This window comes from Carettochelys insculpta, chromosome 3, assembly GCF_033958435.1.
Source record: "Carettochelys insculpta isolate YL-2023 chromosome 3, ASM3395843v1, whole genome shotgun sequence".
In the NCBI taxonomy this organism is placed as follows: Eukaryota; Metazoa; Chordata; order Testudines; family Carettochelyidae; genus Carettochelys; species Carettochelys insculpta.
In genome coordinates, this window is record NC_134139.1 from 73,180,466 (window position 1) to 73,203,386 (window position 22,921).

A 22,921-nucleotide genomic window follows, 5' to 3' on the forward strand; every position below is an offset into this window, starting at 1 on the left:
TTTGCAATTTACTTCAGTTGGATCAGGTCTGGGCCCTATGCAATATTCTTTCTATGGAGCTCCCCAACTATACTGGTCCAGTGCTTGAAGGCAGCAAGATGAACCTAACATTCAGCATGCCACTGAAGTCAATGGGACTTCTCAAAGGCTCAAATATGGGCACACATTTATGCAACTTTTTGAAGTGGGGTCTATAACATGATTTATTTAAAAATATGTCTCCACCCCACCCCAGGCAGAACTAACTAACAGTTTTTTATCCTTTTAGCAACTTCTCAAACCCTTTGCTCATTGGTGATAAAGCATTACCAGGCCTGTTATGCTGTTATATATATACATTTTTTTTGCAAAGCTAAATTGCTCACTGTGATGTCAATGATCAACTGGGGTGGGACATGGTAAAGGAAAAGAGATGAAAAACACATTAAAACACACCTTATAAACCTGTTAAAAAGAAAGACTGTACTGCGGATGACTCGTGCTGTATGAGACTCTTCATGCTGAGATCTGGACAAAGTCAAACCATCATCCATGTGGCCTTCATGGTGCATTATAGCCTGAGAAATGAATACAAAAACCAGTCATTGCAAAGAGAAATAAAAGGAAATAAATACACACACAAAGAAACCAAACAATTAAGACCAGATTAGGCTGTATTTTACTGCCTGGTAGCCAGTTATACCCTGGCATTATTAAAGCATGTCTAGTTCCATGACAATTTTAGTGCTACCCCTTCTGAAAGGCTTACTTACAAAGCCTTCAGAAGTCAGTATTTTCCATATTAAGGTTGTACCTGGAGTTCATATGACTTTGACTCCATAGCAAAATGAATATATGGGCATAAGCTCTTGCCCCTTATCCATCTTCTGCAATTCAGTCACTTTCAGAAATAAGCTCTTCACTGACCCTGGATGCCAATCCTTCACTCAGTCCCTTTCTTATTTCTTCCCAGATCATTAAGTAAAAGCCTACATATGATCATGACTATACAAATAGTAAGTGACTACTATTTTTTAAACCCCATACACAATACCATCCTAAAGCATGTTAACTAGCCAAGTCTTTGTCTACTCATGCAGAGTCTTTTGCTGACAGCACAGGTTTGCATTCACACAGTTCTCCACAGGTGTCAGAATGTGTTTACATAGGCAGCACTTACATTGCAGATGACAGAACACTGTGGTTGCAACCCTACAATGCACTGCTCCAGACACAAAACAAATCATTATTGTAGCAGGGGTGGATGTGAGTTTGAGTAGTCTCGAAGCAGGAATAGGGGAAACCTCGACTTCAGCCCACACCTCCACTTCCCTGATTCTGCAGAGCACATTCTGTCTGCTTCCTTGTGTGGATTTCCAATGAAAACCTGACTTTTTGCACTAAAACTGGTAAGCATAGACACAGCCTAACATTCTTAAACACCACCTATGTTCCATTGCAAATGTTTAGGGATACTTTTAATTCAAAAACATTGTACACTAACAACATAAATATAGCACACTTTTCTTAATAGATCTATCTTTGTATTTATCGTAAGTGCAAACAATTTCAATGCACTGCTGTGCTTAAGATTTTACATGCACAAGAATAAAAGTTAAACGCTTTAGAAGCTGAGCTTATGGGTATGAGAGTCAGTGAGACAGAGAGAGTGCAGTTTGAGTTATGGTTTCCCATTACTTGGATGATTTAAGTATGGTGCATTACCCACTCATTTCAGTCGTAGGATTTCTCCTGAATTCAATACATTCTGCATCAGGCTCTATGTCCAAGTTGCTGTGCAAATTATAAATTCAAATTTCCTGTTTGTGTATGAAAATGTAAAATCTCAATCATAATATTATATTGTTGTTGTCACGTTCCTTGTTCAATATTTAAAGATAAATTTGAAAACAGAAAGACAAGCTGCTGGTGCATTTATCTGATGAACTCACTCAAACAAATTCAGACAAAATCGATGCAGAGTCTATTTTAAAACTATTCATTAGAAGTGCAAACATAATCAACACTATACAAATAGAATGACTATTTCAACTTGTCACAGGGATTCGCCAGTCTAACTGTGATCCTAACAACATTTATTTCCTGACTGGAAAAAATCTGGGGGGTGGGGGAGAGAGAAAGCATTTCACCATTTCAAGTGTAGTTAACATTAAAAAGGGAACTTGTCAAAACCTAAAAGATCTCTTCTTACTAGTTACCAATGCATATGATGTCAAAACAAAAAAGCAGTCATGTAGCACTTTCAAGACTAACAAAATAATTTATTACGTGATGAGCTTTTGTGGGACAGATCCACTTCTTCAGATCGATAGCCATACCAGAAAAGACTCAGTATATAAAACACAGAGGTCCAAAACTTATCAAGATTGGCAAATCAGAAAAACTGTTATCAAGGTTGGCAAATCAGATAGAAGAGCATAGGGCGTGGGGAGTAAGTGCTAGGTGAAACATCAAAGTATGGGAAAGAATCCTTATAATGGGACAGATAATTGCTGTCCTGTTCAAACCATGAGTTAATGTGTCAAATTTGAATATGAATGTTAGTTTCAAACATTCTCTCAGTAGATGGTTGTTAAAGTCTCTTTTCTGCAGAACACAAACTCTCAGGTCTGTATTTGGAGATTTTTGATGCCTACTCTGTGGCCATTCATTCTGGCTGGGTCTACACGTGCCCCTTCCTTTCAAAAGGGGCACGTTAATGAGCGGGTTTGAAAGATGCTAATGAGGTGCTGCAATGAATATGCAGCACCTCATTAGCATAATGACAGCCGTGGTGATTCGAAAGTGCGACTTTTCGAATCACGTGCCACCCATGGAGACAGGACCTTCCGAAAGGACCCCCCCCCCAGTTTTCGGAAGTCCTTCTTTCTATCTGGTGATCGGAAGAAGGGCTTTTGAAAACTGGTCAGGGGTCCTTTCAGAAAGTCCCGTCTCCATGGGCGGCACGCGATTCGAAAAGCCGTACTTTCAAATCGCCACAGATGCCATTATGCTAATGAGGCACTGCGTATTCATTGCAGCACCTCATTAACATATTTTGAACCCACTCATTAACATGCCCCTTTCAAAAGGAAGGGGCATGTGTGGACACAGGGTCTTTGACGAAAAGAGTCTGCAGTCTGCCCTATATACAAAGTGTGTGGGCTTTGTTGGCACATAATGGCATATATGATGTTAGTTGAGGAACAGGAGAATGTGCCCATGATTCTGTAATTAACACCGTTAGGTACAGTTATGGTATCTCCAGAATAGATACGTGGACAAGATATGACTACAGACCCTTTAAGATAGGTCTCCATTTCAAGAAATTGATGTTGTCTTAACTCAGGTTATCTAACCTAACTTAGCTTACTTAGGTAAAAAAAAGATACAGCAACTTGACTTTCACCACTGGTTATCAGCTTGAATTAAAAGCCCATCTGGGAGTCAAACAGTTCTAACTTCTCTGATATTTTAACCTGACCATACTTTGTTATATTCTGCAGTGAAAACAAACCCTAAGAGTTGACAGACAGAAAGGCTTAAAGCATTTGAGATATAGAAAATTAACAGCAGACTTTAATTTTCTTCACAATTTTTCGCATGTTGCATGCAGTTGAGTGTGAAAGAAATATGCTTATTCACTATCTTACCTTACGTTGCACAGATCCCATTCTTACAGACTTCGCATCAACAGACTGGTATGTGAGCCACAAGCCTGTGTCCACATGTTGTATGTAGCATACTGAGTCACCATACTTTATTTCAGGTGCTCCCATTCCATCAACCTCTTTTCTCATCCCTATATCAAATTTTTCCTAAAGAGGAAAATGTGCAAGCACAATAAACATGCAGCTGGATCTTATTTTTTTTGACTGAAGGAACTGTATGAACACTGTAAACATTATTGTATTCCCTCAGTGCTAAAATGATTAATAAAGGGGGAAAGCAGTAAAAACCACCAGCTTACTATCCAAACACAGGAGTGAAGAGAGAAATTAAGAGATCGTATCTATACAAAATCCAGATGAGCAACACTGAAGAGCATATTTTATATAATAGGATCTGATTTTCCAGTCAGTTTAATCCCAGTGAGCTAGCAGAACACTGGTGTGAACAAAATGGAGAATAAGACCTTATAAGGGTTGATCAGATTTCTGCTACACTAGCATATATCCTCTGCACAGGATTTCTCAGAAGTAGAAATTCTGCTAATCTTCCTCAGCCTTCATTCAGCATAAATTCTGTAGAAGCAACACAAGTAGGACATTCCATTCAGATTAAGAAAACAAAAAAGTAAGTTCTGGTCCACTATACAACTGTGCATCTGATAATGCTAGACAAAATAGGCATACTGAGTCAGTCAGACCTGGCTTCTGACAAGCAGATAGTGCCAGATCCTTCAGAGGGAATGAACATAACCTAGCAATTTCCAGTGACCCTTCCCCTGATATCCACTTTCAGATCCAGCAACTGGAGGTTTATGGGTGCCCAGTGCTTGGGGTTGTATCCATGACCATGTCTTCTAATAGCCATCAATGGACCTATGCTTCTACTTCTGGCCTTCACAAAAATCACACGGCAACAATTCCACAAATGAACTGTGCACCTTGTGGAGAAGTATCTCCTCTTGTTTTAAACCCTTTGCTTACTAATTTCATTGGGTGATGCTCCCTGCCCTACCCAACACTTCCCTATGTACTTTCTCGACACCATTCATGATTTATATATCTTTCATAACCCACCCACAACTCCCAATATCTTTTCTAGCTGACCAGTCCCTGTCTTTTCAATGTCTTCTTGTTTGGAAGCTTTTCCAGACTCCTAATGATTTTGATGTCCTTCTCCACACCCTTCCCAATTCTAAAGCCTCTTTTCTGAAATACTGCAAACAGTTTTGGTTGCCCCATTTGAAGTATGCATTTACCTTGGATTTACAGACTGTCACTAAGATATATTGAGATCTACCCTTTTCTTATGGTACCTAACAGGGTAAGCTTTTTTTGAGTGCTGATTTACAAGGGGGCAGATGTCTTCAGAGAACGATCCACAATGATTCTAAGTTCTCTTGCATAGTGCTAACAGGTACTATAAATCCCATGATTTTGTTTCTACAACTGTAACTGTGTTTGCTAATGTGCTTTCCTTTATAGTTATCAACTTCTAATTTCATCCATCATTTTGCTGTTCAGTCACTCAGTTTTGTGAAATCCCTTTGTAAGTCTTTGCAGGTGGCTGTGGAGTGAACTATCTTGAATAATTTTGTATCATTTGCAAAATTTACCTCACTGTTTCCCCTTTGTCTAGCCCTTTTAAAAGTACATTGAACAGCAAGGTCCAAGTACAGCTCCTTGAGAAGCTCCACTTCTTATCTCTCTCCATTGTGAAGACTGATCATTTACTCCCACCTTTTGAATTTTTTAACCAGTTACTGATCCATGAGAGGACCTTTCCTCTTATCCCATAGCAGCTTACTTTACTTAGGAGCTTTTGATGAGAGACCTTGCCAAAGGTTTTCTGAAAGTCCAAGTAAACTTGGAACTTAGCCCCTGAGGTCCCACCAGGTCCAACTCAATCTGCCTGAATGGAGCATCTACCATCAGGATGACAATGAGGTAGGTGTGTGAGCAGACAACAGGGCCAGCAACTCACACTGAGAGCAGAAAGCACAATAGTCTGATCTCTTGGCAGAGTCCTGGCTAAAAAGAAATCTGGCACCTGCCACCTATTCAAATATCTCCAAAGAGGCCTCAGGACTGAGGGCCCATCATAATGAAGGAATCTTCTCCCCATACAGATATAACCTTCAACTTTAACTGGGAATTCCAGCCATCCTGATCCAGCAGTCAGAGAAGCGAAGAAACTGCCGTTGCTGCAACTGAGATGATTGTTGCTATTTGTGTTTGTTCTGTTGTTGCTTCTGTACAAAGAGCTGCTTTACACTCCCCCAGCCATTTCAATAGGGTCTCTCTCTTTCTCTACTTCCTTCTTCAGGCTGTAGTAACTCTTTGTATTCTCCTCCAAGGGTAAGCTGGGGAGCACAATTATTTAAAACCAAAAACTTGCAGAAACACAAAACAGGCTTGCAAACCTTGTGAGGAGGTCTTTAAAATAGGTTTGTCGGGGGAAGGTGACACAAGCCCAGAGGTAAGTTTGGAAGGAGGAGGGAACAATCAAGTGGGTTTCCTGGGTGAAGAGGAGAAAGTGGGCCAATCGGCCCCTTCTCTAAGGCTACGTCTATGGCTGCAGCGACCATGAGATCGTAGATTTCATGATCCGGACGAAAGGAAGAAGGGTGAGCAGTAACATACAGACCCTTAATTTCAGAAGAGCAGACTTTGACTCCCTAAGAGACTGGATGAGCAGGATCCCTTGGGAAATGAAGATGAAGGGGAAAAGAGTTGAAGAGAAATGGAAGTATTTTAAAGAAGTCTGACCGAAGGCACAGGAACAAACAATCCCGCTGCATAGTAAGAAATGCAAACATGGTAGGCAACCAGCTTGGCTTAACAGGGAAATCCTTAGTCAGCTTAAATTAAAAAAGGATGCATACAAGAAATGGAAATGAGGACAGTTGACTAAGGAGGAGTATAAACATACCGCTGGAGAATGCCGAGCAGTAATCAGGAAAGTGAAAGCACAATTGGAACTGCAGCTGGCAAGGGATGTGAAGAGTAACAAGAAGGGTTTCTACGGGCATGTGAACAATAAACAGGTTATGAGAGAAGGTGTGGGGCCATTACTGGATGAGGGAGGTAACCTAGTGACAGATGATGCAGGAAAAGTTGAAGTACTCAATGCTTTTTTTGCCTCAGTCTTCACAGATAAAGTCAACTTCCCAATGATGGTCCTAGATGATGCAGTATGGGAAGGTGGAGGGCAGCCATCTGTGGGGAAGGAACAAGTTCTGAGCTACCTAGAAAAACTAGATGTGAACAAGTCCATGGGTCTGGATTTAAAGCACCCAAGGGTAATGAGGGAATTGGCAGAGGTCATTGCTGAACCTTTGGCCATTATCTTTGAGGACTCTTGGAGATTGGGGGAGATACCGGATGACTGGATGAAGGCAAACATAGTGCCCATCTTTAAAAAAGGAAAGAAGGACAATCCAGGGAACTATAGACCTGTCAGCCTTGCCTCAATCCCTGGGAAAATACTGGAGGGAATCCTCAAGGAATCCATTCTGAAGCACTTGGAAGAGGGGAAAGTGATCAAAAGTAGCCAACATGGATTCACCAGCGGCAAGTCCTGCCTCACCAATCTGATCAGCTTCTATGATGACGTAACAAGCTCTGTGGACATGAGGAAATCAGTGGATGTGATATACCTTGACTTCAGCAAGGCTTTTGATATAGTCTCCCACAACATTCTTGTCCATAAGTTAAGGAAATATGGATTGGATCCTTGGACTATAAGATGGATAGAAAGCTGGCTTGATGGTCGGGCCCAACGGGTAGTGGTCAATGGCTCAATATCTGGATGGTGGTCTGTTTCAAGCGGAGTGCCGCAAGGCTCAGTTCTGGGGCCGGTGTTATTCAACATCTTTATTAATGACCTGGATGAGGGACTGGATTGCACCCTCAGCAAGTTTGCAGATGACACAAAACTAGTGGGAGAGGTAGATACGTTGGAGGGTAGAGAGAGAATCCAGAGGGACCTCAATAAATTGGAGGACTGGGCCAAAAGAAATCTGATGTGGTTCAATAATGAGAAGTGTAGAGTTGTGCACCTGGTGTGGAAGAATCCCAAACATTGTTACAGGCTGGGGACCGACTGGCTCAGCAGCAGTACGATGGAAAGAGACCTAGGAGTTATGGTGGATGAAAGGCTGGATATGAGTAAACAGTGTGCCCTTGTAGCCAAGAAAGCTAATGACATACTGGAGTGTATTAGGAGGAACATTTCAAGCAGATCTAGGGAAGTAGTTATTCCTCTTTATTCGGCACTGGTGAGGCCACATCTGGAATAGTGTGTCCAGTTTTGGGCCCCCCAGTATAAAAAGGATGTGGATTTGCTGGAGCAGGTTCAGCAAAGGTCAACAAAAATGATTAAGGGGCTGGAGCGCAAGACCTATGAGGACAGGCTGCGGGATTCGAGCTTGTTTAGTTTACAGAAGAGAAGACTTAGAGGTGATTTAATGGCAGCCTTCAACTTCCTGAAGGGGAACTCTAAAGAGGAGGGTGAGAAATTGTTTTCAGTGGTGTCAGATGGCAGAACAAGGAGTAATGGTCAGAAGTTGAAGAGGGAAAGGTGTAGGTTAGATATTAGGAAAAACTTCTTCACCAGGCAGGTGGTGAAGCATTGGAATGCACTGCCTAGAGAGGTGGTGGATTCTCCATTCCTTGAGGTTTTTAAGTCCCGGCTGGACAAGGTCCTGACTGGGATGACTTAGTAGGGGTTGATCCTGCTTGAAGCAGGGGGCTGAACTAGATGACCTCCTGAGGTCCCTTCCAGCCCTCTGATTCTGTGATTCTGTGAAAGTGATTCTTTTGACCAACACCTGCTGCAGTCTCCAAAGATCTTTCCATAACCTCACTTGACTATGAAGAGGACATGCCCCTTCCTTCTGTCCCCTGCTGACTCATGTGACAGGCTGGTAGTGGTTAACCTTTTGTTGGCTGTTTCACCAAATTCCAACACATGCTGAGGTCAGAATTCTTCATACTCCATTTATTAAATTGGAACACAAAGAACTGAAGTCACTAGTATGCTCCACTCCCCTGAGGAAAAGCAACCATAAACCCATCTTACCTATATGTTTTTTGTTGGAACACTTGTAACACAATTGTCCAAAATTGAGCATGGTGAGCTATCCCCACAAGGAAATCACTGTATGGATAGTTTTGGTGCACACCACTTAGTATTTTTAAAGCCTAATGCAATATAATTATATCTTAATATCAACGTTGAATGTTCATGGTTTAACCTACTTAGACGTAAAAATTTGTTTTACTTTAATTTTTCTATATAGTGTCAGACAGTCACATAATTTTGATCTTTCAGTTTTACCCTTTATCATCATCCCCTTCCCGTGATTTTTGTGGCACCTTTGACATTGTATCACATATAAATGAATAAAAAGCTAAAGTACAACTTCAAGTGACATTTTAATGGATCTCCTGAGCTTTTAAAAAAATCAGACTGCATAATTCTCACAAGTGTGTTATAACGCACCATTTTATTAAAATTGACACATTTCAGCCCACTCAAAATCTGGGGCTGTTAATTGATGGTTAGTAGTAGAAAAGAGAGAAGCTTTGAAAGAAGAAACATGATAAAGTTGAATCGTTATGTATTACTCTCTGTAAGTGGTTCCCCTTGATGGCAGGGTGGCCTAATGGCTAGGCCCCTGCCGAGCCTAGAGGTCTGGGGTGTAGGTCTGCAGCCCACCTCTAAAGCCTGTAGTCTTAGTTTGGGGCATCACTCTGAGGCTTTAGCTTCCCCTCTGCAGGGGGTTGGTTTTCTGGTGTTCTTCCCCCACCCCCAATCTGCCTGGGGAAGGCTTCAGGGGCTCTTTCCTCCAATGGCCAACCTGGTGGCAGCTCTGACTCAGGCGCTGCATGCACCAGAGCCAGCTCCTGCCTCTTGGCTGGTTAGTCCTGAGCTGGGCTGGCTTCTTCTTCTCTCTTATACTGTCTCCAAACCTGACAATGGCTGCAGGTGAACCGGGGTGGGGCTAACTGGTCAAAGAGGCTCTGTTTAACCCCTGCCTTGCCTAGCCTTCCTCTTGCTCCCTTACACTCTCCTACACAGAAAGAAAATGCTGTTTGTATGTCAAAATCTGATTTACAATATCCAAAACTCTCACATTCAAACCACTATAAAAAGCACCCACAAGGAAACAGGGTCTCTGAGTCTGTTTAAACATCCCTTACTAACAACCTGCTAGCATGTCTCCAATATTCTGATGTCTGCAGAGTAACCAAACTTATCATCCAAATGTATTTTAGGTCCCTCATACATTTTGTTAATCTGAATCTTGCTATAATTCTCCTCTATGTATGTGTTTAGCCTCCCCTGAGATGAAGGTTGTCTGCTGCAGTGTTCATTTTGTTTAGCATGTCCTGAGAAGGCTATTTCAAACACTTGGGATTCCAAGCGTAACCCATGCACCTAACAGGGAGCTTTCTCTTTAAGAGACCCTTGTGAGGGGAGGTAAGTGTGTTACTGTTGCAGGTCAGATTTATCACTCTACCCAGAAGTTTCTGGAGTCGGGTCCAGTAGTTTGGGGCCAGATTTCATGAGCAAGCAGGCAGGCAGATGCTTCTCTAAGGCTTGTGCGACCTGGAAAAAGATGAGTCACAGCAGAGAGCAGACTGTTCTTCACTCTGCACTACTTTGCAGCACATTGTTAAACTTCTACCAGGGATCATGGGCAGTGCTACTTAGGAGCAAGGAGAACCTAAGAGGGAAAATACCTTCTTCTGTATTAATTTAATTTAAATTAAAATTTAAAAATTTAATTTTAACAAATAGGGAGGAAATTATTGAGAATTTGAAAGTGGAAGGATGCTTGGGTAAAAGCGATCATGAAATCATAGAGTTCACAATTCTAAGGAAGGGTAGAAGGGAAAACAGTACAATAAAGATAATGGATTTCAGGAAGGCAGATTTTGGTAAACTCAGACAGCTGGTAGGTAAGGTCCCATGGGAAGCTAAACTGAGGGGAAAAATGGCTGAGGAGAGTTGGCAGTTTTTCAAAGGGACATTATTAAAGGCCCAAAAGCAAGATATCCCGCTGCATAGGAAAGATAGAAAACATGGCAAAAGACTGTCTTGGCTCAACCAGGAGATCTTGCATGATCTCAAACTAAAAAAGGAATCATATAAGAAATGGAAACGAGGACAAATTACAAAGGATGAATACAGGCAAACAACACGAGCGTGCAGGAGCAAGATTAGAAAGGCTAAGGCACAAAATGAGCTCAAGCTAGCTACAAGCATTAAGGGAAACAAGAAGGCTTTTTACAAATACATTGGTAACAAGAGGAAGACCAAGGAGAGGGTAGGGCCATTGGTCAGTGACGAGGGAGAAACAGTAACAGGGAGTTTGGAAATGGCAGAGATGTTTAATGATTTCTTTGTTTCGGTCTTCACTGAGAAATCTGAAGGAATGCCTGACATAGAGAATGTTAGTGAAAAAGGGGTAGGTTCAGAAGTTGAAATACGAAAAGAACAAATTAAAATTTACTTAGAAAAATTAGATGCCTGAAAATCACCAGGGCCTGATGAAATGCATCCTAGAATCCTCAAGGAGCTGATAGAAGAGGTATCTGAGCCTTTAGCAATCATTTTTGGAAAATCATGGGAGACGGGAGAGATTCCAGAAGACTGGAAAAGGGCAAATATAGTACCCATTTATAAAAAGGGGAACAAGAATAACCCGGGAAACTACAGGCCAGTCAGCTTAACTTCTGTGCCAGGAAAGATAACGGAGCAGGTCATTAAAGAAATCATCTGCAAGCAATTGGAAGCTGGTAAGGTGATAGAGAACAGCCAGCATGGTTTTGTTAAAAACAGATCATGTCAAACCAATCTAATAGCTTTCTTTGATAGAATAACGAGCCTTGTGGATAAGGGAGAAGCGGTGGATGTGATATACCTAGATTTCAGTAAAGCATTTGACACTGTCTCACATAATATACTTATCAATAAACTACTCAAATACAACTTAGGTGGGGCTACTATAAGGTAGGTGAACAACTGGCTGGATAAGCGTACCCAGAGAGTAGTTATTAATGGTTTTCAATCCTGATGGAAAAGTATAACTAGTGGGGTTCCGCAGGGGTCTGTTTTAGGACCGGTTCTGCTCAATATCTTCATTAACGATTTAGATATTGACATAGAAAGTACACTTATTAAGTTTGCAGATGATACCAAGCTGGGAGGGGTTGCAACTTCTTTGGAGGATAGGGTCATAATTCAAAAGGATCTGGATAAACTGGAGAAATGGGCTGAGGCAAGCAGGATGAGGTTTAATAAGGACAAATGCAAAGTGCTCCACTTAAGAAGGAACAATCAGTGTCACACATACAGAATGGGAAAGGACTGCCTAGGAATGAGTACAGCAGAAAGGGATCTACGGGTCATAGTGGACCACAAGTTAAATATGAGTCAACAGTGTGATGCTGTTGCAAAAAAAGCAAACATGATTCTAGGATGCATAAACAGGTGTGTTGTGAACAAAACACGAGAAGTCATTCTCCCGCTCTACTCTGCGCTGGTTAGGCCTCAGCTAGAGTACCGTGTCCAGTTCTGGGCACCGCAGTTCAGGAAGGATGTGGAGAAATTGGAGAGGGTCCAGAGGAGAGCAACGAGAATGATCAAAGGTCTAGAGAACATGACCTATGAAGGAAGGCTGAGAGAATTGGGCTTGTTTAGTTTGGAAAAGAGAAGATTGAGGGGGGACATGATAGCAGTTTTCAGGTATCTCAAAGGGTGTCATAAGGCAGAGGGAGGGAACTTGTTCTTCCTTGCCTCTGAGGATAGAACAAGAGGCAATGGACTTAAATTGCAGCAGGGGAGGTTCAGGTTGGACATTAGGAAAAAGTTCCTAACTGTCAGGGTGATCAAACACTGGAACGAATTGCCAAGGGAGGTGGTAGAATCTCCATCACTGGAGATATTTAAGAGGAGGTTAGATAGATGGCTTTCAGGGATGGTCTAGAAAGTGCTTGGTCCTGCTGTGGGGGAAGGGGGCTGGACTCGATGGCCTCTCGAGGTCCCTTCCAGTCCTACTATTCTATGATTCTATGAATTGTCTGCTTTAAGTGCTGTTTTGATTTTAGACAAACTGTTTTAGTTACTTTTCTCACTATGATTTCTTCAGCTCCTCTGTAATGTAGTAATGGGGAAAGGGTCCTTTCTACTTTGTTATTCTCAGGTGGGGTGGTTTTCTTTTTTTTGTATTTTTTTGTAATAGTGTTTCTTTAAACCTGTTTACTTTTGAGTTAACCGACTAGTTTAATCAATGAGCTGGCTGCCTAGCAGTGATCCATTGCAGAGGAAGAAGACTTCAGATGAGGACTCCCTACAAGCAAGTGGTGAGATGATTCATATTCAGCACGTGGTGCAGATTTGATGATCAGAGGCACAAACTGAGGCTTTGGTGAACTAAATCTAAGCTTTCGGGACCTCTGTCTTACTGAGTTAGTGTGGACTGAATTGTTGAAATTTTACTTTTAGTGTTTTTTTTAACTTATGGTTACTGTAACTATGGGCATTATCTCTGGGTTATAAAATAGCTGTGTTCTGTTTTAAGAATTAGATATTTGTTTTGTCATAAGATTTTATAAAGTTATTTAATTAATTTCTTTAGATTCTTTTGGAACTTGAATGTAGGGAGGCTGATACTGGGCAATCCTTGCTGAAATTGCTTACAGACTGAACTCTGGGTCTCCAGTACTGTATGGCTCTGGGAGTGGGCTTTTTTTTTTAGGCAATGGAGGAGGACACGGAAGCCTAGCCAACCAAAGGCTGCACAAGTACTTTGTGCTCTGTGCTTAAGGACCCTGAAAGAATTTTCAATAGGTTAGGAACACAGCAATTTTAATATTAAAATTATTTTCATAAGCTGCCTTTAAATGAGAAGAGAAGACTTGAGGTTGATTTAATAGCGGCCTTCAACTTCCTGAAGGGGAGCTCTAAAGAGGAAGGTGAGTAACTGTTCTCAGTGGTGTCACATGGCAGAACAAGGAGTAATGGTCAGAAGTTGAAGAGGGAGAGGTGTAGGTTGGATATTAGGAAAAACTACTTCACCAGGAGAGTGGTGAAGCATTGGAATGCGTTGCCTAGAGAGACGGTGGATTCTCCATCCCTTGAGGTTTTTAAGTCCTGGCTAACAAGGTCCTGGCTGGGATGACTTAGTGGGAGTTGATCCTGCTTGAAGCAGGGGGGCTAGACTAGATGACCTCCTGAGGTCTCTTCCAGCCCTATGATTCTATAAAATGATCTATTATTGGATTAAAAGATGGCCTTTATATAAATTCTACCCATTTTCTATGGAAAATGCTAGAAATAATCCTACACAGCTGTGTACTGCAGTCCAATAACCTCTACATTCTATCAGCCTTATTGAAAGGTAGAATTGTTTACTTGAATTATTTCAAGAAGAAAAAAATCAAACATATATTTTACATTAACGACCGAGTTTTTACTCCTCAGTCTAGTTCATTACAATAGGCTGATCATTGTTTTATATGTTTTAATGGGGTCATTTACACATTTGGACATGACATCTGACAGGCAAACTTTAAAATCCAGACCTGGCTGCGAGAAGCTCTGTAGCTGCATCCCAGAAGCCAGCAATTTGACTAATAAACCAGGGATCAACTTCTGATTTATCAAGTCTATTTAGAAACAAGAAGCTGACTGGTTAAAGGGCAGGGGGATTTAAAACAGCAGCAGGAAGAACATACCCACAATCTAGAGGCTTCAGGAGGACAGATCGGTCATATTTTCCTCCTCTTTCTCATGGCAGATTTTCAATTACAGCATGCTTTAAGCTATATTTTCAGTTTGCACTCTTGCTGACAAAAAATTTATTTCTATTTATTTCTCTTTTGAGCTGTGATGGGGGAAGGGGGTGCCTTAAATAGAGCCTGTCAATTCTAAATCAAATTTCCAACTGAGAATTTTGTTATTGCTATAACAACACGCACTATGGAAGATTACCATAACTCAGTTTTCCTGGTTGTTTGCATTGTGAGTATGTATATGGTTAGGTGGTAAGATGGACAGAAAGCTGGCTTGACAGATTGGCCCAATGGGTAGTGGTCAATGGGTCAATGTCTGGTTGGCAGTTGGTTTCAAGTGGAGTGCCCAAGGATAGGTTTTAGGGACAGTGCTGTTCAATATCTTTATTAATTATCTGGATGAGGGGATGGGTGGCACTCTCAGCAAATTTGCAGAAGACACTGAGCTAGGGGGTCAGGTACATACATTGGAGGGTAGGGATAGGGTCCAGAATGACCTAGATAAATTGGAGGACTGGGCCAAAAGAAATCTGATGAGGTTCAACAAGGAGAAGTGTAGAGTCCTGCACTTGGGACAGAAGCGTCCCAAGCACTGTTAAAGGCTGAGGACCAACTGGTTAAGTAGCAGTGCAGCAGAAAAGGACCTGGGGATTACAGTGGATGAGAGGCCGGATGTGAGTCAACAGTGTGGAAGCCATCTTATGCAGAAGCCATTTCACATTTCTTATTTCTGCACGTACACAAGAGCTTGAACTTTTCCTCACCTATTTGGGAATGGCAGGGAGGATGAGCTCTATGGAACATGTTAATAAACTGTCTGGATCTGGGGCTCCTACTCCCTAACACCTGTTGATCCTTGCTGATAACAGTTCTCTCTCTGAAAATGATTTATGTTTCTCTAACTAATTGCCTCAGGCACTGGACTTCTTTGTGTAAGGGTATAAAATACTAGAGTTAGCTGTATCAAGCAGCCTCGCTGGACCTGATTTTATCAGTGTCCAGTTTGGCTCATCTGTTGACTTATTTTATTCAATAAAGCTGAATGTTAGCCGCCTAACCACAGAGAAGTCTTTTGCTTCAACAACAGTGTGCCTTTGTAGCCAAGTAGGCTAATGGCATATTGGGGTGTATTAGGAGAAGCATTTCCAGGAAATCTAGAAAAGTTATTATTCCCCTCTAACCAGCACTGGTGAGGCCACATGGGGAGTATTGTGTACTGTTCTGGGCCCCACAACATAGAAAGGAGGTGGACACATTGAAGCAGGTTCAGCGGAGGGCAACAAAAATGATTAAGGGGCTAGAGCACATGACCTATGAAGGGACACTGAGGGATTTGGGGTTATTTTGCACAAGATAAGAGTGAGGGGCAATTTGAAAACAGCCATCAACTTCCTGAAAGGGGGCTTTAAAGGGGATGTTCCCAGTGGTGACAGATGGCAGAACAAGGAGCAATGTTCTGAAGTTACAGAGGGACACTGTAGGTTGGATATTAGGAAAAACTATTTCCCCAGGAGGGTCAAAACAATAGCGGAGAGTGGAATTGTCAGACACGCAGATGAACATGATTTGTTGGGCAGATGTCAGCACAGTTTTTGTGGAAAGGGACTGCTTCTTGCTAGTCTGTTGGAGTTCTTTGTGGGGGTTAATGGGCATGCGGACACGAGGGAGCCAGTGGATATAGTGTGCTTGGATTTCCAGAGGGCCTTTGGCAGGGTCCCTCACCAGAGGGTCTTGTGTAAGTTGGGTTGTCATGGGATCCTTCCATGGACTGAGAACTGGTTGGAGGATGGGAGGCAAGGGGCAGGAATAGATGGTGGGTTTTCTGAGTGGAGCAGGGTGGTGCTCCCCAGAGGTCAGTCCTGGGACCAATCCTGTTCAACTTATTCATGAATTCAACTTATTTGTGAATGATCTAGAGAAACGGGTAAGTAGTGAGGTGGTAAAGTTTGCGGATGATATTAAACTGTTCAAAATAGTCAAGACAAAAGCAGACTATGAAGAACTTCAAAAAGATCTTGCCAAAGTAAGTGATTGGGCAGCAAAATGGCAAATGAAATTTAATGTGGATAAGTATTGGAAAAAATAACCCCAAGTGTACATTCAACATGATGGGGGCTAATTTAGCTACAGCTAAGCAGGAAGGAGATCTTGGGGTTATCTTGGATAGTTCTCTGAAAACATCCACACAATGTGCACCAGCAGTCAAAAAAGGCAAATAGGATGTTAGGAATTAGCAAAAAAAAAAAAATGGGGGGGGGGTAGAAAATAAGACAAAGACATTTTACTACCCCTTTATAAAACTATGGTACTCCCACGTCTTGAATACTGTGAACAGATGTGGTCTCCTCACATCAAAGAAGATATTTTGGCATTAGAAAGGATTCAGAAAATGACAACTAAAATGATTAGGGGTTTGGAATGGGTCCTATATGAGGAGAGGTTAAAGAGACTGGGACTTTTCTGTTTAGGAAAGAGGAGACTGGGGAATGATATGATAGGGGTACATAAAATCATGAACAGTTTGGGGAAGGTGAATAAAGAAAAGTTATTTACTTGTTTCTATAATATAAGAACTAGAGGACACCAAATGAAATTAATGGATGGAGAGTTTAAAATTAATAAAAGAAAGTTCTTTTTCACGCAGTGCACGGTTAACCTGTGGAAGTCCTTGCCAGAAGAGCTGGTGAAGGCTAGGATTCTAAGAGAGTTCTAAAAAAAAACTAGATAAATTCATGGAGGTTAGGTCTATAAAAGATTATTAGCCAGGGGTAAGAATGGTGTCCCTGGCCTCTGTTGGTCAGATGCTAGAGATGGATGGCAGGAGACAAGTTGCTTGATCATTGTCTTCGGTTCATCCCCTCTGGGGCACCTGGTACTAGCCACTGTCAGCAGATGGGATGCTGGGCTAGATGGACCTTTAGTCTGACCCAGTAATGGCCATTCTTATGTGGTGAAGCCCTGGAATGTGTTACTGAGAGAGGTGGTGGAATTTTCATCCCTAAAGGTTTTTAAGTCATCATTTTTTTGACATAATCATGGCTGGTGTGATTTAGTTGGGGTTGATCCTGCTTTATGCAGGGCACTGGACTCAATGATCTCCTAAGGTGTCTTCCAGCCCTAGAATTCTGTGATTCTATGAGGTTCTTGGATTTGTCATTCATCAGGTGTCCAACCCTCATATTTAGCTTACACTAGAGCTCTTACATGAATAGTCTTCCCAGGGCTCTGTAAGAGAGTATTTGCCAGTACCAGCAGCAAAACTGAGACTATGCAGGCAGGCACATTCACACTCAAATGTACGGAGAGGTAGCTCTAGGTACAGTGGATGTTGGAACTCAGTAATCCTTATAAAACAGAACAGTGAGCAGAAAAATGAATATTTAAAACATCAGGACAAACTATTAAAAATATGCCCTCTCTGAAAACTTTGGACTATCCTTTTGACTTGTGTGTGGACTGTGTCCATTACTCAGCTTCCATGATCTGATGCTAAAAGCTACTATATTGACCAACTTCACACAACAAACAGGAGAAATTTTCACTGGTCTTGAATCTGGAGCTCTTAAATAGAAGATGATAGCTGCATATTCTCGAGAATGCAGTTACGGCTTTTCAGCAACCCATAAATAGATATATGTTAAAGAGTTGACAATTATTGAATTCTGCATCAGTATTGGTTTGAATTACTGACCTCGTGAGTGGAAAAAAAAAAGGAAAAAAAAAGAATCTGACAAAACTGTAGATAGCGCATATAACAGAAATGGGCCTAAAATGACTCAAATGACCTGAAATGCCTATGAATTTATGGTTTAGAACTAAGGCTACAGCTACACTGTAGCTGTAATGTGAAATAACTTATGCAATTTGCAAAAATTGTGTAAGGTATCTCAAGTTACCTTATTTTGAACTTTGTGCCATCCAAACAGCACTGAGGTTCAAAATAAGGAGCTATTTTGGGGTTTCCACTGCCCCTCTCACAATGAGGGGTAGCGGAAATGGAATACCACACTTGAAATAGTGCTGCTATTTCATTTGTGGCATTTAGCCCCAGAGTTGCTATTTCAGGATACATCTGTATCCCAGAACAGCAACAATACTGATGCCATAGCCTAAGTGTTTTAGGTAGTATCTAACATGTATTTGTGGACCAGGTGGAAGAGCGGGGAGAAACTGTTGTACATTTGAAAGAAGAAATAAATTATTTTCAAAACATAATGCATTTTACATCTGTATTATTTAACAAAAGTTATTCTCATAGAAATAAAAAATTGGTGAAAAACTGACTTTCAGAAATTAATCCTTCCTGTCTGGATATGCTGTTTATTGCTCACAATGTCAATTTTCAAATTAAAATTCTAAATATTTACTGTGTGATGAAGTTTTGGGCATCACGTTTCTCCATTCTGATGAAATGTTTAAACAATATTAAAATGAAAGAATATTCTGCTTTGTTCATTTTTTTCAACTCTTTCTGTCAATCTAAACTGAATCCTGTTGTGCAAAGTGTAAGTGGCCCCATATATTTTGTACCAGCTTCCTCTATTGCACCTATGCTTAGTTACTACCTGCAGGAGAGCAGGTGGCAGACAGGGGCATTATCAACAGGACTTGCTGCATCCGTAGGAAAATTGTTGTTGGCCCCAAAATATGCCTCCTGCTGATGTTTGTCACTGTAAAGGTAGTCGAGGCCACATCCTACTCTAGACACATTCCTTCTGAGCTGACTAATATTACAGACTTGTCAGCACAAAGCAAAATTATGGCTGCTTTCTCCATGGACATTCTGGGGAAAGAGACTTCAGACTACTCTCCTCTGAAGACCTCATTCCAGTAGATATATGGTTTGCCAATACATTTTTTCAGTTTGTTAACATAAAGGCAAAATAACCGTAAGTTTTGGCCTAACCCCTTGCCCCTCCCCTCTCTGTGCTAGATCTGATTTTTGACAGCTCTATTTCACAGCAAAACATGACACTAATTTAACAAGTTATGAACTGGAAACTAAGCATACTAGATTCATTTGTAGCAATTAAGATGCAAACAGACACCCAATGGTCCCTCCCCCAAGCTGTTCTACCAGCAGCCTATTGTTAAGATGGATGTTGAGGCCCACAAAACTAACAGCAAGTAAGATTTCATCTATCAATGTGACTTTTCCAGCAGGTTGTTGGGCTGTCCCTGAAGCACCCTAAGAAGACAACTGACTAGAGGAGTATTCCTATTCTCCCCATTGCTCCTAGAAAGAAGTAAACTGTGCAGGATATATACCAGCAGCAGCATATGCTCCCCACTGTGACACTATAGTTGGACAGACAGAATCCACATTTTTCCTAATTACCACTCCTCCTCACACTCAAAATCTGAGGATATTTCATTGCACCTTCATTCATTTCTCTATTTTTTACCCCTACATGTATTTGACCCTTGCTCGTTAAAGAGAAAATAAACATCAGCAGTCAGTTTAATGCTGCATTCGTTTTGTACCTTGGAAGACCGAAAACAAAATGCTGTAGATTTCATGTCAGCTTTCTCTTTGTCCGTAAGAAGAAGACTCTTGTCATCCATGAGACTTAAATATTTCCCTGTTGTTATATGTCTTAGTCTGAATGGTTGTCCCCATCTAATGTGGCTTCCACTCCACCTAATAAGGCAATTCAAAGGAGAATTCTTAAAAAAAATATTTAAAATGTCATGTTCTAGACCAATCAAACAAATTGAATGATTCATTATTATTCAGGTTAGTTGAAAAATCATTTTCAAGTATGTCACATAATGTCAAAGTCCACCCTGCACAGTACAGTATTAAGAGCCCCAGACCCACGAGTCATTTTTTCTTTCTGATGTGGTATCAGAACAATAACAAAAACAAACTCATGTTTAAATTAATCTGTTAACAAAAAGCATCATGACAACAGAAAAAGTTAAATTAATTATGATTTATTTAAGTCCCAAAGATGTTGAAACAAAAGGGTTTGAAGAACACCCTCAGTACAGTTAATCAGGTGCTCTTAAAAAAAAAAACTTTTCACTAGCAGAAAATATTACGTCTTTGAGCTGTATTTTCTGCACTGACAATAGGAAACCTGCATTTTCAGTGACTCTCCCTTGTAGCATTCTACCATAACTCAAGAGAAGTCCTCTCAGTAATCATGAAAGGCAGCCATTAGTGGGATACTTGAGAGGAAGGCAGGGGAGCCCAGACATTTAGAGTGAGCCCAAGCACAAAATTCTAAAACAAAAATTTTTTTCCTGTGGCTATGTCTGCACTCGAAGCATCTGTCTACAGAAGTCACTATTGGAAGAGATATTCTGACAAAACTTCTGCTGACAAATCACATCAATGCATACAAGAGGATTGATCTTTTGATCCATTCTGTTGACGAAGCACCCCACTCCCTAGTGTCTACATGGCTTTTTTGTCCACACTTTGTCAACAAAACACATTTTGTGTGTAGATTCTCTGTCAGTTTTGTTGATAAACCCCATTTTGTCTAAAAAATCTCTCTAGTGTAGATGTAGACTGTATGTGTTTCATATGAATCTGTACACCAATTTGATCCCACTCAAGGAACATCATGAGAAGTAACAGAGAGATAGCTGTGTTAGTCCGTACTTCAACAGAACAAAACAGCAGAAATGTAGCACTTTAAAGACGAACAAAATGATTTATTTGGTGATGAGCTTTCATGGGACAGACACACTTCATCAGATCAATCTCATTTCCAATACAGACTGACATTTAAGTACACAGGACTAAAAAACCGCAATAAAAACTGACAAATCAAATATATAAGAAGGGAAGAGGGGTGGGGGGATGCTAATTGTCCTGCCTAAAATAATTATGAGCATCAAAGGAAGGGAAGCAGTCCTTGTAACGTGTGAGGTATTTGATATCTTTGTTCATACCACATGTTAATGTGTTGAATTTGAATATAAATTCCAACTAACAGATTTCTTATTCTAATCTGTTTTTAATTTCTTTATGCTCCAAGACACAAATGTTCAAGTCTTTAATAGAATGGACCACTCCATTGAAGCGTTCACTGACCAGCTCATGTGTATTGAGTTTTTTGATGTCTACTCTGTGTCCATTTATTCTTTGGTGAAGGTTTTGCCCAGTCTGTCCAATGTACTTAGCGGCAGGGCATTCTTTGAGTTGCAGGCTATAGGTGATGACAAGTGGTGTGCTGTTCTTGATCTTCCGGCTCCACTTGTCATCAGCTATAGCCCCCAGCTCGAACCTCTGCAACTCAAATGCTTATCAGAGCAAGCCTTGTTTAAAAAAAAAAAGAAAAGAAAGAATTTTACAATCTACGCCTGGAAAGAAATTTATCTGAGTAATCTCGTGACCTCTACGTGATAAACCTATGTATTTGCATAAACCTCTATAGGATTAGAGTTCTAGATTATAAAATATGGATTCGCTCACACTAATCAGCACTACTTTATTTTGTATTTGCAGAGAAACAGATTTTAGTCTTTAGTTTTTATTAGTGTAACTTGTAAGTGTTGAACAATGTGTATAGATTAGGAGGATTTTTCATAAATCATGTGCCTAAGTAAACATATTCAAAATGTACTTCTAATCATTGATGCATATGAATTTGTCTATTTAACAATAGACTTCAAGAAATCATCATTCCTAGAAGCAACTAGGAAGTTATAAGCAGAGCCCTTTGCTTACAAAATATTACTTCTGAAATTTGGTAATAATTGTATTCTACTTCCCCCTCAAATAAAAAGTTTAACATTTTGACAGTAACAGTCATGTTCCTTGTAATAGAAGATTACTACAGGTTGCACCTCCTTGGTCCAGAACAGTTGGGATCTGACTGGTCCCAAATAACAGAATTTGCTGGATCAGAGGTAGTCCCGACCACTGGGCCCACATGCACCTGCTTCATTCTCCCCACAACCTCCTTGCCAATCTGCTGTGTCCTGGTTGGCCAAGGCAGGGGCTCCAGCTCAGGCCCCAGCTCCCTGCTGTTGTGGGGCTGCCATTGAGATCCAGCCCCAGTACCATGCTGCTCCTGGACCCCATGGAGATCCGGCTTCAGCCTGCACCCATGGAGCTCTGACTCCAACCCCAGCTCTGGCCTCCCAGGGCTGCTGAGGGGCTCCAGCTCCAGCCCCAGCCCAAGTGGGACTATGACTCCAGCCCTCAGTCCCACCCCCCGCCAGGCTCCAGCTTCCAGTCTTGCACTGCTGCTGTGGGGCTCCACCCCACACTGTCGCTTCAGGGCTCACTTTGTTGCTGCTAGCTACCAGCCCTTTGGTTCCTGAACCATGGATGTTGCCAAACCAAAAAGTGTAAATTTTCAAAGGTGCAAGGATGACTTGTATTGCAGATTCGTCTTACAAGTTCTCTAAATCTGCAGCCTGTACACACTGCCTGCCAAATTACAGATATGCAGTAAATGGCAAGTTTCTCTTCAGACATCAAACTGTAACAGCTCACTGCTCCTGTG

General features: G+C 41.2%; 1 protein-coding gene across 12 annotated transcripts in view; it reads right to left on the reverse strand.

The window, feature by feature from the left end:
• RYR2 (ryanodine receptor 2) overlaps positions 1-22,921 on the reverse strand; it is a 975,983-nt gene that overhangs the window by 580,131 nt on the left and 372,931 nt on the right. For all 12 annotated transcript variants that reach the window (XM_074990102.1, XM_074990110.1, XM_074990109.1 and 9 more), the window contains 3 exons: positions 19,938-20,094; positions 3,633-3,797; positions 436-557 (listed from right to left, as the gene is read on the reverse strand). In XM_074990102.1, the coding sequence (XP_074846203.1) occupies positions 436-557; positions 3,633-3,797; positions 19,938-20,094 (444 nt within the window). The remainder of the gene's footprint in view (positions 1-435; positions 558-3,632; positions 3,798-19,937; positions 20,095-22,921) is intronic.